Here is a 15,510-nt window from a genome sequence, read left to right as displayed (position 1 = left end):
CCCCAGGTGTCCCAAAACGATAAAGAGAACCCCTTAGAAAGACTGTAACCATAAATGAATTTGATTGAAGAGTCTTACTTTCAAGTCAACTTTTAAGTGAGTGAAATATTTTAGGTTTTTAAAGCTATGCTTCACACATACAAGTGAGTTGTATTTATCAAGTTTAGAAATTGTCAATAAATTAAATGGTGCACATTGCATAACACTGTGCAAACTAGATTGTATAACAGCCAGCTGCAAAATATACTTGTTTATAAACATGAATAAAACACTAACCAGTGGCGAGTCTTCATACACAATCAGGCCATCTTTAACCGAAGGCTGCAGAGTAAGGCTTTGAACAGTGGTATCTCTGTAGTCAGAAAGAAAACAAAAACATAATTAAACTCAGAATAAGGTATCCTTATTTATGAAGTAGTCACAGATCAGTACAGATGTTTCTTGGTTACGGGTATTAATTTACAGATTGTTCAAACAAAGGTGACTTGAAAACCCTAGTGTTGATGCCATCTCAACCACAATGTCCCTTAGGGGCAGAAGGGCGGATACTGCCATGCTGCCACTACCAGTGCAAGGGGCGGCAGTAATGAACATCAGTGGTGGCCGGTAATTTTAGAAGGGAGAGGGGCGGGCAGGAAGCAAACTCACACTATGCACGCACGCACATCCATTCACAACACTCATCAACAGTCAAACATACATACACGCACCAAAATTCATTAAAAAAACACACACACTTACCTTCAGCTCGGAGGTCCCAGGAGGGTTGGGACTGCTGCCTTCCCTCATTGGCTGACCTTAGGTCAGCCAATGAGGGAAGGCAGCAATCCCAACTTCATCATAGAGTGGGATGGGGTCAGTGAGACTTCTGACCCCACCCCACTCTGTGACGAGGTGTCACTGATTGACACTCGCTCTGGGTGCTTCAGGGCTTAAACCTGAAGCACCCAGGTCGAAGTCAATCGATGACGCTTGTCACCGAGGGGAAGGGCTTTGAGGCACCTTTGCTGAGCTGAGTAGGTCACGCCCATAGGAGCTGTGACCTCTTCAGCCCAGTAAAGTTCAGCTCAGGCAGCCAGGAGTCTTCGCAAATCGCACAAGTCTCGCTCCTGGCTGTCTGACCTGAAAATGAAGAGTGTCTGTCAGGCTGACCTTTGCTCAGCCTGACAGACACTCTTCTTAAGGGGCAAAAGGTGGGGAGGCGTGGCCCCTCCGCCCTAAAGGACGGGCCGCGGCTGATGAACATAGAGTTTGAATACCCACCCCCACAAAAGTGCATTCTCAGCGTTTCAGCATACAGGGATTACGTAGTTTTCATCTAACTACAGCACACATGTGGTACTCTAATACTGTTGTCAGAATATCGTCTGACATACGTATTGTGTCCTAAATATCATCTACAAAATTATAAACCCTTTTGGGTTAATAAATGAAATTCTACGTCCAGTGGATGAATGGGGAATATTTTGGTAAATGATATTTAAGACACAATATTTATGTTAGATGATATTCTATACAACAAACCCTAAAAAAAAACAAAAAAAAACTGTAAACTTCGTACTTGTATAGCGCACTACTCACCCGTTAGGGTCTCAATGCGCTGTACGCATACCGCTGTGGAACCCCTCCTGGCTTTTCCCTGTGAGGTGCCCACTCCTGGGCAACCTCCAAGGTGAAGCCAGGCATCCCAGCGCTGTTGGGGCAGTTGTGGAGATTAAGCAAGCTATTGCCCAGAGTTACAGAGTGGGACCCATGAATTAGATTAGGCACAATGCGAGAATTATCAGGTCTGAGGAAATTGAGCCCAAGACCCGCCGAGGCAGGAATTGAACCCTGGTCCCGGGCCAGATTTCTGCATCCGGGTCTGCCGCTCTAACCATTGAGCCACACTTCTCCACCCTACCCTCCCATAGGCTCTCCACATTGGTCAACGTGCCCGATGTTCACAAGTTCTGCAATTCAGTAATCAGTTGTAAAACTGGTCAGCGATCGCAAACTGTGCGTGTTGCCAGGCTCTCTGTAATTTAGCACAGCAAACTAAAGACATATTGATTTCGAACATAAATAGCAAACTGTAAATGGTAATTTGCAAATAGACACAGAGCACGCAATTTGCAAATACAATTTGCCATCAAGTGGAAGCAGATGGAACTTGCATACAAAGTACTGAGGGAGACCGCAATGCAGCCCTCAATGCAGCGACGTGAAAATTTAGTTTTTTTCTGGAATCCAACAAAGGAGGAGGGAGGAGAGAGCATAAAGGCAAAGTGTCTGATGCTGTAAGAGCAACAGAAGAAAATAGATCGTAAATACAAATGGAATAGGTGAATCAGATTAGAACTGATAGATGACTTGAACTGAATTTCGAGCATGGAAGCCCAGCGCACACAGGAAATTCCTACCCATGTCTAGGTCATGTGCTCCCTACACATGCTAGGATCGGTGTATTACCAAGGCACTGCTGCAGCGACATGGAAAATATCTCAGACATTTTTTATCATTCCTGGAAGGTTTTTTAAGTAGGATACACCCCAATACTTCCTTTCCAAACGCCCAACAGGAGTTGCAGTACACAATGGAACAGTTTTATTGTATTCTCCGCTAAGCATCAAAGTACCTGCATCACAACGTAAAAAGCCAAAATTCACTGATCAAGTACCCATGATTGTGGTCAGGATTGAGTATTCAGAAACAGGAGAGTTTGAAAATGCGTACCCCCCAGATTAGTTTTGACACATTACTCCCGGTACATAATGTATCACCACTTCCTCCGCATATCTAATGGTAGGGCAACTATTGTAGGAGACATAACGTATACCATCAAACCATAGATCATGATAAAATGCCTGCATCCCTGAACACCAAGGGAAAGGAGGTACAACGTCACTCACAAGAGATCACACTCAGTGGTGGAGCATATATTTTGAATACCGAAAGGCAGATATCGGTGCCCGTACAAATCTGGGAAGGAGGTGGGGGGCTTGCAGTATGCAACTGAGACCTTCTGTAGGGTTGCAGAATGTTCCCTGTCTTGAACAATGAGCAATATGTAGAGGCCTTCCCACTGATGCAGAAAATTAAAGGCCTCGAAAAATCATAAAAATGTTAGTAAACCTGTAGATCAACTGGACCTAACTGCAATGTACTTGACCTGTAAACTGGTGTCAAATTGTGTGATCCTAGGCAAATATTTTATTTTATGGAGTCACCATTTTGTTCATTATCACATATGAGAACACCTTCAAATTTGTGAGTTCACCATTTCTTTGATACAAAAAAACTTTTTTGTTTTAATAGATTAAAAGTTTGCTCCAAGAATCATGCCTCACACGTGACACCTGACTTGCCTCTTAGTTCAGTAACAGCATTGTCATCAGGGTGGGGTTAGGAATATATATCAGTTCATGTTTAAAAACTCACTTTTAACAGTGGCGGCTGGAGAATTTAAACAATGGTGGAGCGGAAAGTGTAAAACTGATTAAAATATGTGATCGCTGCTAGCGAGCCAAACTTCAAAACAAATTTGGAAAAAAAAACTTTGAAATGATGGATTTTAGAGTGCTCTGTCAGTCATGAAAAACTTTGCATTTCTTAGTAATTCAAAGAGCAGCAGCACAGTACGCATTATTTTCACCTGGACATTTCAGCACACAACCACATGTATGCACTGCCCTAAGAACAATTAAGATCACAATAGAAAACTTGAATTTGTATACAGTACTTTCTACAGTTCTATTGTCAATGTCAGCCTTTCAGCAACTCAAAAGTGATCAAGGCCAGAATCAGACAAGCAAGCTTCCCTTATACTAAGCTAACACCCCCAGTAATAGAGATCCCTTACTGCTGGCAATACCTATGTATTTCACTCTTGATGTTATGTACAATTAATCTTAACCATTTTCCACAGAGATCCTCAATGTATGCTGAGTGCCAATACAAGTGCCAAGCTTCTCAGTGTCTGCAGGAGCCACCTGAGCATTTCTCTTGTTATGACCGTTGTTCATTAGTTCATGGAGGAGATGAGGCCTAATGGCCAGAGCAGCCGCCCATGCAACTCTACTGAATCCTTGATCCACAGTTCATCCTCACTCCTATGTAATACTTCTCTCCTTCCTTTGTGCTCCCATGGTCTGTGACCTTTTTCCCTCCAATTATAATTTGTTTTGTCCCTCACTTGCAGTCTATTCACTCTCTGACCTTTCGACCCATGCCCTGCTCCTCTCCCCTCTAACACAGCTCTTTTTTGTCTATACTTTAGTCCTTATCAACTCTCTCTCCACTTTACCTTTACTCTTCTCATTTATCTCTCCACCATTTCTCAGCTGTTTTGGTTATCTCTTCTCCTTCACTCCTTTCGGTCTCCTATTGTCACATCTCTCTCTCTCCTTCACACTTGGTGTGCCTTCTCCCCTCTACTAAATTTCGGTGGCTCTAGTCTCTACATTCTTCTTTGCTGTCTCTCCTCCTGTTCACATTTAATTCACCTATTTCTCTTCTGGGTTTGCTTTCTTTCATATCTCACCTTAATCACTGCTTGCTCTCCTTTCTCAGGCCTCCAAATCTCATCTGTTCAATAGACTAATGCTCTGAGGGCTAGAATAAACTAAAAAAAAAGGAAGAGGCACACAGATATGTTGATAACTTCCTTCAACATTTAAATTATTTTAAGGGTGGTTCTTATAGCCCATCATTGTGCTGTTAGGCAATTTAGTTCAAAGGATGGGAACGAAGAAATGGAGGCATGAAATAATGTACCTGGAAGTGAGAAGCACACACCAAGATTTACCACCCAATAGCTCTCAGTAGGGGGGAAAAAAAAGGAAAAATAGCTTCATCATAGTGATTTACCACAAGCCCATTTCCACTTCTAGAAAACCACGTAATCATGATAAAGAATTTCTGAAGAAAATGTAAAAACTATAAAACAGGCTTTAAATTTATGTGCATTCGATTTTGAATACATCTTTTTTTAAATGTAGAATTTAAAATATGGCATAATATTAAAGATGTATTTAAAGATGCCCATAAGTATTTAAGAACTCACTCGCTCCATACTTTTAAAATGTGTGTTTTATAACATTATTCCAGGTTTCACAGATCAGAGTACAGTCAATTAATCATTCAGTTTTTGTAAAGCGCGGAGACTCACCCATGAGGGTGTAAAGGTGCTGGGGGGGAAGGTACGTGGCCTCATCCGAAGACCCGCATCTTGAGGTTCTTCCTGAAGATGGTGAGCAATGGCTTTGCCTGAGGTGCAGGGGAAGGTTGTTCCAGCTCTTTGCTGCGATGTAACTGAAGAATCGTCCTCCGGCAGTGGTTTTATGAATGTGAGGCATGGTGGGCAGGGCCAGCTGGGTAGAGCGGAGGTATCTGGCGGGGGTGTGAAAAGAGAAGCGGTGGTTCAGGAAGGCTGGTCCTGTGTTGTGTATGGCCTTGTACATGTGGGTTAGTAGCTCGAAGGTGATTCGTTTCTCGACTAGGGACCAGTGGAGGGTCCTCAGGTGTTGGGAGATATGTGCTTTGCATGGGAGGTCCAGGATGAGGCTGGTGGCGGCGGCGTTCTGGATGAGGTGCCGGCGTACAGGGGGTTGCCGTAGTCAAGCTTGCTTGTGACTAAGGCGTGGGTGACTGTCCTGCTGCAGTCTGCTGGGATCCATCTGAAAATTTTCCGAAGTATGTGGTGTGTGTGCCAGCAGGAGGAGGCAACTGAGTTTACCTGGTGGGTCATAGATAGGGAGGAGTCAAGGATGATGCCTAGGTTGCGGGCGTGCTCAGTCGGTGCAGGGGGGGTGCTCACGGATGTGGGCCACCAGGAGTCGTCCCAAGCTGAGGTGACGTTTCTGAAGATGATGAGCTCAGTCTTGTCAGAGCTGAGCTTGAGGCAGCTTTCTCTCATCCCGATGGCGACGGCTTCCATTCCTGAGTGGAAGTTCCTTTTGGCTGTGTCCCGGTCTTCGGTGAGAGAAATGATGAGTTGTGTGTCATCGGCATATGACACAATGTTCATTCCGTGGCTTCTCATGATGGCTGTGAGAGGGGCCATGTATATGTTGAACAGTGTGGGAATCAGTGAGGATCCTTGCGGGACTCTGCAGTTGACTCCTGTGGGTCTGGATGTGTAGAGCGGGAGTCTGACCCTCTGAGCCCTCACGGAGAGGAAGGACTCTTCCACGGATTCCAATGATGTGGAGTCTGGTGCAGAGTGCTGTGGGAGACTGTGTCGAAGACTGCTGAGAGGTAGAGGAGTATGAGCACTGCAGTGTGGCCGCGGTCTAGGAGTGATCGGATGTCATCGGTGGCTGCCAGGTGGGCTGTCTCTCTGCAGTGGTTGCTGTGGAAACCAGACTGGGAGCTGTCTAGGGAGTTGTTTGCCTTGATGAAATTCCGTAGTTGTGCATTGATTGCTTTTTCCAGTACTTTGCCAGGGTAGGGTAGCAGCGAGATGGGCCAGAAATTCTTTCATTTTTATGGGTCAGCCGAGGGTTTCTACTGGAGAGGGTGTATATTGGCATGTTTCCAGTCTTCGGGGAAGGTGGCAATGTTGATGGAGCAGTTCATTGTGTTTCGGAGCTCGGGGGAGATGAATGTGCTGGCTCTGATGTATATGTGGTGTGGGCAGGGATCCGTGGGGGCTCCTTAGTGGGTGCTGTTCATGATGCTGACTGTTTCCTCCGTGGTGAGCTTTTTCTGGGAGGAAGCTGTCATAGATGCCCAGGGTGCCGCGGATGGAGGAGTTCTAGTTGGAGTGGACCAGGAAGTGAAGGTGTTCCATGGTGGTGCATTGTTCTTCTTGGATGGCCTTGACACGTAGGGCAGACTTGTGTACAATGGCGACTCCTCCACCCAGACGGGAGGGCCAGTCTTTCCTTAGGATGCTGTACCTGTCTGGAATGGCGATGGCAATGTCTGGTCCCGAGGTGGGGTTGGTCCAGGTCTCAGTAAGGAATGCAATGTCTGGTCGGTGGTGTAGATCAAATCCCAGAGTTCGGTGGCGTGTTTGTGGAGGGAGCGGATGTTCAGGAGGAGGCAGCTGATGGGGTTGTGTCCTTGGGAAAGATGGTGCAGCAGTTCCTGAGACATCCGGTGTTAAGGTGGCGAAGGGTCTCGGCGTAGTAACAGAGGCTGGCTAGGATGCGGCTTAATGGTGATCCAGGGTTCCTGGTGCTGGGCGTGGTCCAGGTGTGGATTGGCACAGATAGGCTTGCCTTCGATGTGCCTTTGGCACAGCAGCGCAACCGTGCTACAGCTGGCAATAGGAAGGGAAGGGGGAGAGGGGAGCAATCAGCTTGGAGGCGGGAGGGCGGGAAAGGTGCTTCCCCCAGGTGCGGCTGCAGGGGCCAGAACGGCCTGGGAGGAGGGCTGAGAAAAGGAAGAGAGATGGAAAGAAAACAGGAGTAAAAGGAAAAATGAGTGAAAAAGGCCGAAAAAAGCAAGAGTGAAAGACAGGGATGAGGCGAAAGGGACGAGTCTGCGGGTGGAGGAGGGCCTCGAACTGAGAGTCGGGAGGCTCTCAGTTCATCCCAGGCAAAGGCAGCAGCAGCCAGAGGAGCTGGGAAGGGCATCAGATGCTGACCAAGAGGTCAGTGCAGTTGCTCTCTCACAGCGCTGCAGCCACCATTAAGAAGGAGAGGGGGCAGAGGAGCGGTCAACTGGGAGGCAGGAGGGCAAAAAAAGGTGCTTCGCTGCGAGTTTGGGGATGGGACCGGGGCAGGAGAAGGGCAGAGACAAGGAAGAGAGATGGAAAGAAAACAGAAGGAAAAGGAAAAACAAGTGAAAAAGGCAAAAAAAAGCAAGAGTGAAAAAGAGATAGAGAGAAGATACTTACTTGTGATGGCCACTAGACCACCCGGGATGAGGCGCAGGGGTGAGCCTTCTTCGGGTGGAGGAGTGCCTCGAACTGAGAGTCAGGAGGCTCTCAGTTCATCCCAGGCAAAGGCAGAAGCAGCAGCAGCCAGAGGAGCTGGGGAGGGCAGCAGAAGCGGACCATGAGGTCAGTGCAGTTGCAATCTATCAACCAGGCACTTATAAAGTCTCAAGACGCTGTTGTGGGAGTGCTGATCACTCGAAGTGCTAGGTCTTGAGAATCTTCCTGAACTACTTTAGCGAGGCGGCCTGTCCGAGGTTGAGAGGGAGTGTGTTCCATGTCCGGGCTGCAAGGTAAGAGAAGGATCTGCCTCCGGCTATGCTCTTCCTGATTCTGGGGATGGTGGCGAGTTGGGAGGATCGGAGTTGCCTGGCAGGGGTGTAGAAGGTCAGGCAGAGGTTGACGTAGTCAAGTCCGATGTTGTGAAGTGCCTTGTAGGTGTGTGTCAGTCATCTGAAAGTGATGCATTTGTCGACTGGGAGCCAGCGAAGGTCTCTGCAATGGGTAGAGATGTGACTGTGGCGTGGGATATCCAGGATGACTCTGGCTGCTGCGTTCTGCATTCTCTGTAGTCTTGCTTATAGTTTCTTTGTGATGCCTACATACAGTGCATTGCTGTAGTCTAGTTTACTGCTGACAAGTGAGTGACCGTCCTTCTTGTCTCAGTGGGGATCCAGTTGAAAATCTCCCGAAGGAGATGCAGAGAGTGGAAGCATGAGACGGAATTGACTTGGTGGGTCATGGAAAGCGTGGAGTCCAGGATGATGCCCAGGTTGCGTGTGTGGTTGGTGGGGGTAGAGGCGTTTCCTAGGGGGGTAGGCCACTAGGAGTCATCCCAGGTGGAGAGAGTGGGGCCAAGTATGAGGATCTCTGTCTTGTCTGAGTTGAGTTTGAGGGCAGCTGGTTTCCATCCAGGCGGCGACTGCTCTCATGCCGTTGGAGAAGTTTCTGCTGGCTGTTGGTGGGTCGTCGATCAGGCAGAGGATCAGCTGGGTATCGCCAGCATGGGAGACAATGTTTAGGCCATGCTGTCTTATAGTTTTAGCGAGTGGGGCCATGTAGATGTTGAAGAGGATAGGGCTTAGTGAGGAACCCTGGGGTACTCTGCAGCATGTTTCTCTGGTCTGTACCAGATACTTACTGTCTCTGGTAATGCCTGGACAGAGCTGGTGTCCATTTTACTTGATTTATGGGCAAAGAATTGCCCTCAGTGCTACACGTACACCCTCAGCCTCTGCTCAGCAATCCCAGGTTCAGTGCTGGGCCTGAGGCCGAACAGCATTTCCTTTTCATTACGGCATGTTTTATTTGGCGATAGCAGAGCAGGAATAGAGGCATGAGCTAGGAAGGTGAATCTTTCTATACAAAGAGCATCACTTCAGCATACCCTGTGACTGCTACAGTGAGGACCCCTCCGGAGTGCAGTCTGATGTGCTGCCTGGGCACAGCCCAGGGACAGTCTGCGCCTTTATAAGATGGCTATCAACTGTTTGTTGCTGCTGGGCAGCTCAGTAAACAGTTGTAGCTCACAATGGACTGAAACCACCGACAGGGTCAACTACACCAGTGAGTCCACTCTGCCACTGCACCAAAACTGGTCTCTGGGAATCATTTAGCTCAGAGTCCGACAAAGCACTTAGGGGTTACCAGCAACTCAGACAAGTGGCATGTAAAGGGAGAATAGCAGGGCAGGCAGCACAATATTTCCCTTGTACTGCACAGTACTGTCTATGCCTGTGCCGCATGACAACACACCCTATCCAAGGTCAGCAGCAGCCTAATGTACATTGACGGTGCATATTCAACAAAATTAAAATTAGTATTGGTCCAAAAAAATAGCGCAGTTGCCAGCAACTAGCAGCCTAAGTTCATCACTGGTCATCAGGGCGGGATTCTTGCCTAGAAATGGCACTCAGCGGAGGCAAAAAAATTACACTTTTAATAAATAAGGTTCACAAAATCTGATGTATTAAGTTGAAACACTTCAGTGTGTAAAAGAAAAATGGATTTTTGATTTGGGAATTCCCTGTCATTTTCTCACCTGGTATACTATATGCTGTATAATTTTACCCCATGTAAATAACAACAGAAAAGGTATGGCGATATTTCTGACGTGATGCATGCTGCGAGCTGAAAGGCTGTGTTCAGTGTCTGTCACAGGAAGATTAAACCGGTGATCAATATGACCCAACATTGTCCACAGCTGGTTCGTCGCATCTCTGGGGCCTCTATTGCAAGAAACAGGATTAGACATCCTCTGAAGCAACAGGCTAAGTCTCAGGCAGCATTTTAGAATGCTGTTTTCAAAAGCAAATCCAGTGCTTAATTTGTAAATAAAAACGTGCCGTGCCCAAAGTCCTCCTCCTAAACGTGCGGCTGCTGCAATTAAATGTGCGCACATGGAATACTGAGGCAGCGTAATCCTGAAGCCATCTCAGGCCTCTTCAGGCCTCCATTTAAAGCCACTGCCTGCCCCCTCAGCTCACTCTTGCAACTTTCTGCTTTCTCCCATTGTGACGCTTTTTCGTTTTTCTCTTCCTCTGTCTTTCCCATATGTGTCTTTTGCTCGCAGTAAATGCTTGAGGCAGAAAAATAAGTGCCAGCCCTCAAAAATAAGTGTCGGTACTCTGCACCGGAAAGAACAAGCACAAATTAAGCACTGAGTGAAACCATGCAGTATTAAACACATACTGCAAGTCAGAAGCAAAGAACTCCTCCTACAGCCCGCCCCATCTCGTGATGACCAACCCACTAATCCTTTATCCCATTTGGCCTGCACCGGTCCCTCGCACTGAAATGAATTGAATGTTGTTAACTCCTTCAAGGGCCACTGTAGGCACACCACAAGCAACCTTATAGATGGCATTAGAATTCGCAAAACCCTCTAATGTGATGTCACTGCTGTAGCTTGTGCCTGCAGGTCAGACAATACCTCGCCCTTCTGATACATGCGCAGCAGGGCATGTCCAAAATACGACTCCCTTCTCCCCTAGGAGAAAGACAAAAAAAGGTCCCTTGCGTCCTTCTTCTTCGTGCTTTTTCTCGTCTTCCTTTCCCCTCAAGGAAGTAGGGCGACGCCCTCTGCGCTCATTGACACAGCCACCCCTGACTTTTAGTACATATATTAGTATAGCGTTATGTGGAAGTGCACTGCCATTTACAGACTGCACATTTCCCACGGAAATGGCCACAGACTTTCCCACTAACACGCAGTTTTACTGCTATTACTATACAGCACATAAACAATGTTTGGAAATTTGGTTTCAGCACACATATTTATCATTGCACACCACCAAAGAAAGTGTTCTGATTTGTTTTCATCCTATAACAATCTTTTTTTTCACCACACAGAATTACATAATGTGCCAGCATAACTACTGAAATATATTTTGAAACGTTTGTACAGTTCACTTAGGGGCCAGATGTAGGTAGGTATAAAATTGCGACTTGCGAGTCATAGCGACTCGCAAACTGCAACTCGCAATACGAGATGCAGAAAGGTATCTCAGACACCTTCTGCGACTCGCTTTGGGGTCGCAAAGACCCACCTCATGAATATTAATGAGGTGGGTCGCAGTTTGCGACCCCATAGCGAGTCTAGGCACTCACAGGGATGGTGGCCTGCTGGAGACAGCAGACCCCCATGTCCGTGACTGCTTTTTGAATAAAGCAGTTTTTTTTTTCTTTTTGCAGCCCGTTTTCCTTAAAGGAAAACGAGCTGCAAAAAGAAAAAATACCGAAACCATTTGGTTTTGGTTTTTTCAGAGTAGGCAGTGGTCCATAGGACCACTGCCTGCTCTGAAAAAATATTTTTATTGACATTCACAAAGGGGAAGGGGTCCCATGGGAACCCCTTCCCTTTTGCGAATGAGTTACCATCCACTTCAAGTGGATGGTAACTGCGAGTTGGTTTGCGAACACATTCGCGGTCCCAAAGCAACTCTGCATGGCGATGCGGTCGCAAATAGGAAGGGAACACCCCTTCCTATTTGCCAGTCGCAGCCTCAAATTATGAGTCGTTACCGACTCGCAATTTGTGGTTGTGCATCGCGTCTGGCCTTTTGCGCCTCGCAAACTGCGTTTTTCACAGTTTGCGAGGCGCAAAAGGCTTGCTACATCTGGCCCTTATTTGCTAATTCAATGGTGTGTTAGGAAAACCGCCTGACATCGTACAGACATTTAATTTCTCAGGGGTTGTGCCATAGGATTGTCACACAGTTCACTTTACAAAATCATCTAACGTCACAGTGAGAGAAAGAAAAGGAAATGTTGCAAGACAAACTGACTTTTGACCTCTGTCTCTAAATGCAGAGCAAATATGACAAGATAAAAACAACACTTAAAGGCATCTTTTTTGTTCCTTCACTTTGTGAGTGAACAAAACACCTGTTATCTGCTCGCAGAACGGGCTAGTATGCTCTAAAAATTTCTCATTATGATTAAATTTAACTCACAATAGGGAGTAGATTTCTCGAGCCTTGCAATGACTACTTTGATGATGAAGACCCTCAGCCCCATTGGCAAGAATGTACAGGTCAGAGTGCTACAAGTGCTGCTGAAGGAAGGGAAAGTAAACAAGCATTGTCAAAGCCAATAAGTCTCGCCTATGCCAGAGCTATTGGCTTTGCCAATATGTTCTAGCCTTTTCGTACAATGGCTTGGCAGCTGATGAGCATAGCTAAAAGTTAGTTGGACAAAGGAGAGTGGAGTGTTGTAAAGGAGAGCAAAGTGCCATAGAGAATCTTGGAGTGATGCTGAGTTAAGTAGCATGGAGTGGAGTCAAGGGGAGTGTCATGAAGTGACAGAGTGGAGTGGCACTGAGTGTTGTGGAGGGAGTAGTGTGTTGCAGAGTGGAAGGGTGTAGAGTATATTAGAATGTCATATAGTTGAGTGGTGTAGTTGAGTAGAGTGGCAAAGTGAAGTAGAGTGGAGTGGCATAGAGTGAGTGTTGTGGAGTGGCATAGAGCAGAGTGGAGTGGCATAGACTGTGTTGCGTAATTTGGAATAAAGTGTTGTAGAGTGGTGTAGAGCAGAGTAGATTGTCAGAGTGGTGTGGCATACAGTGCAGTAGTGTAGTAGAATGGAACAGCGTAAAGTACAGTGGAGTACTGGAGTGTCAGAGTGGAGTATGGAAGTGGTGCAGAGTGGAGTAGTGAAGTTTAGGAGAGTGGAGCAGTGTGCTGTAGAATAGAGTGGAGTAAAGTGGCATGGAGTGGGTAACAGAGCTGAGTCTTGTAGAGTACAGCAGAGTGGCCTAGAGTGAAGTGGCGTAAAGTAAAGTGGTGCAGAGTAGATTGGCACAGTATGCAATGACATAGGGCAAGATGTACGACCTTTCTTAGCGGTTGGAAATGGAGATCTGACCTGTTTGCGACCACTCAAACTGCCTCCGGCATGTAAAAACCCTATTTTGCGAGTCATAACCTATTACCGACTCACAAAATAGGGATGCGAGTTACTATTAGGAAGGGGCTTGACAAGGGCATCCCTTCCTAGTAGCAAGTTGCAGGGAGATGTACAATTGTTTTGAAACCGGAATGTGGTAGCAAAATAATTGCAGTTTACCACCTACTTCAAGTAGGTGGTAAGCCAGTCTCCATTGTGAATGGTATCAAAAATGTTTTTTAACAGCAGGCAGTGCCTACTCTTACAAAATGAAACAGAAACGTTTCATTTTTCTTTCTGAAACACATCCAGTTTTCATTTAAACGCTGCATTGAAAAAACGTTTTTTTGTTGTTGTTTTTTTTAAAAGCAAACAAAGACATGGTGGTCTGCTGTACCCAGCAGGCAAACATCCCTGCGTTACTGCCGAGTCCCAACAGATCACAAATTACGACCTGCCTCATGAATATTGATGAGGCAGGTCCATTGCAACACCACTGGGAATCGCTAATTGTGTCTGGGACATATTAGTACATTTCCTTTAGCGACTCACAAATTGTGAGTCACAAAAATGTGCAATTTTATCATCTCAAAAGGAAATTGTAGTACATCTGGCACATAGGAAGCAGTGGCTTAGAGTGCATTGGTTTAGTGTGAAGTGGTGTAGAAGAGCATTGGCGTAGAGTGCATTGACGTAGAGGAGAGTGGTGCAGAGAGAGTGAAGTAGCATAGCTTAGACTTCAGTTGTGTAAAGTGGACGGGCACAGGGTGGAGTGGTGCAGAGTGGAGTGGCATGGTGCAGAGGGAAGTGGCATATAGGAGATTGTTTCAGAGTAGAATGAAGTGGTGCAGGGTAAAGATGAGTGGTGCAGGACAGAGTGCAGAGGTGTGGATTGCATAATTGTGGAGTGCAGTGGTGCAGAGTAGATCAGAGTGTAGTGGCTTACAGTGCATTGGCATAAGTGATAAGTGGTGCAACAGAATTCAAAGGCGTGAAGTACAGAAGTGCAGAATAGAGTGCAGTGGCAGAATGCAGTGATGCAGAGTAGCGTAGAGTTCAGTGGTGGAGAGTGCAGCCTTGGACAGTAGAGTGTCAGAGTGCAGTGGTGTTGAGTGCACAGTGTCATATGCAGTGGAATACAGTGCTGCAGATAAAATGCTGTAGAGAGCAATGGCGTACAGTACAGTGGTGCACAGCAGGATAGAACGGCGTAGAGTGCAGTGACGGAGCACAATGGTGTAGCGGCATGTAATGTGCAGTGGTATACAGTTTGGTGGTGGAGCTTACTGAGTGCAATGTCTTGGAGTGCAGTGGTGTAGAATGCACTGAGTAGACTGCAGTGGTGTAGAGTGTTGCAGAGTAGAGTGCTGTAGAGAGCAGTGGCATACAGTACAGACATGCAGTCTAATAGAATAGAATAGCATAAAGTGCAGTGATGTAAAGCTCTGTGGTATAGAGTGGCGTAGCATGCAATGGCATACAGTGCAGAGGACTAGAGTGCTGCAGAGTAGAGTATAGTGGTGCAGAGCATTTCGCATACAGTGCATTGGTTTTGATTAAAGTGGTGTAGAGTACATTGGGTAGAGTGCAGTAGTTTACAGTAGAGTGGCATAGCACGAAGTGGGGTAGAGCAGAGTGGTGCACAGCAGAGAAGTGTATAGTGGCACAGCATACATACAGTGGCATACAGTGCAGTGGCATACAGTAGATTGTTTCAGAGTACAGTGAAGTGGCATATAGTGGAGTGGTGCAGGGTAGAGTGGAACAGCGCAGGGTGGAGTGGCATAGAGTAGTGGCATAGAGTGCACTAACAGAGTGGAGTGCTGTAGAGTAGATTGGAGTGGTGTAGAGTGCAGTGGTGCGTAATAAAGTAGAGTGCATTGGCATAGAGCAGAGTGGAGTACAGTACAGTGTGGCACTGATTGGCACAGAGGAGAGTGGTTCAGTGGCACAGAGTAGAGTGGCGTAGATTTCAGTGGCAGAGACTGCAGTGGGGTAGAGTAGAGTGGCATGGAGTGCAATGATATAGAGTACAGTGATGTAGAGTTGTGCAAAGTAAAGTGACTTAGAGAGCAGTGGCACAGTGTAGAATAGTGTGGCATAGAGTGCAGTGACACTGAGTTCAGAGGTGTTGCAGAATAGAGTGCAGTAGCATAAAGTAGAGTATGGAAGAGTAGATTATAGTGGCGAACAGGGCAGTGGTGTAGAGTGTAATGTCTTAAGTAAAGTGGCGTACAAAGCAGTGGCATTGAGTAGATTGT

At 46.6% G+C, this 15,510-nt stretch overlaps 1 protein-coding gene across 1 annotated transcript in view; it reads right to left on the bottom strand.

Moving 5' to 3' along the window:
* Positions 1-15,510, bottom strand: part of VWA8 (von Willebrand factor A domain containing 8) — a 1,423,713-nt gene that overhangs the window by 776,347 nt on the left and 631,856 nt on the right. The window contains exon 22 of the mRNA XM_069205432.1: positions 277-352. Coding sequence (XP_069061533.1) covers positions 277-352 — 76 coding nt within the window. The remainder of the gene's footprint in view (positions 1-276; positions 353-15,510) is intronic.

This window comes from Pleurodeles waltl, chromosome 8, assembly GCF_031143425.1.
Source record: "Pleurodeles waltl isolate 20211129_DDA chromosome 8, aPleWal1.hap1.20221129, whole genome shotgun sequence".
Classification (NCBI taxonomy): Eukaryota; Metazoa; Chordata; class Amphibia; order Caudata; family Salamandridae; genus Pleurodeles; species Pleurodeles waltl.
This window is presented reverse-complemented; position numbering and strand designations above follow the sequence as displayed.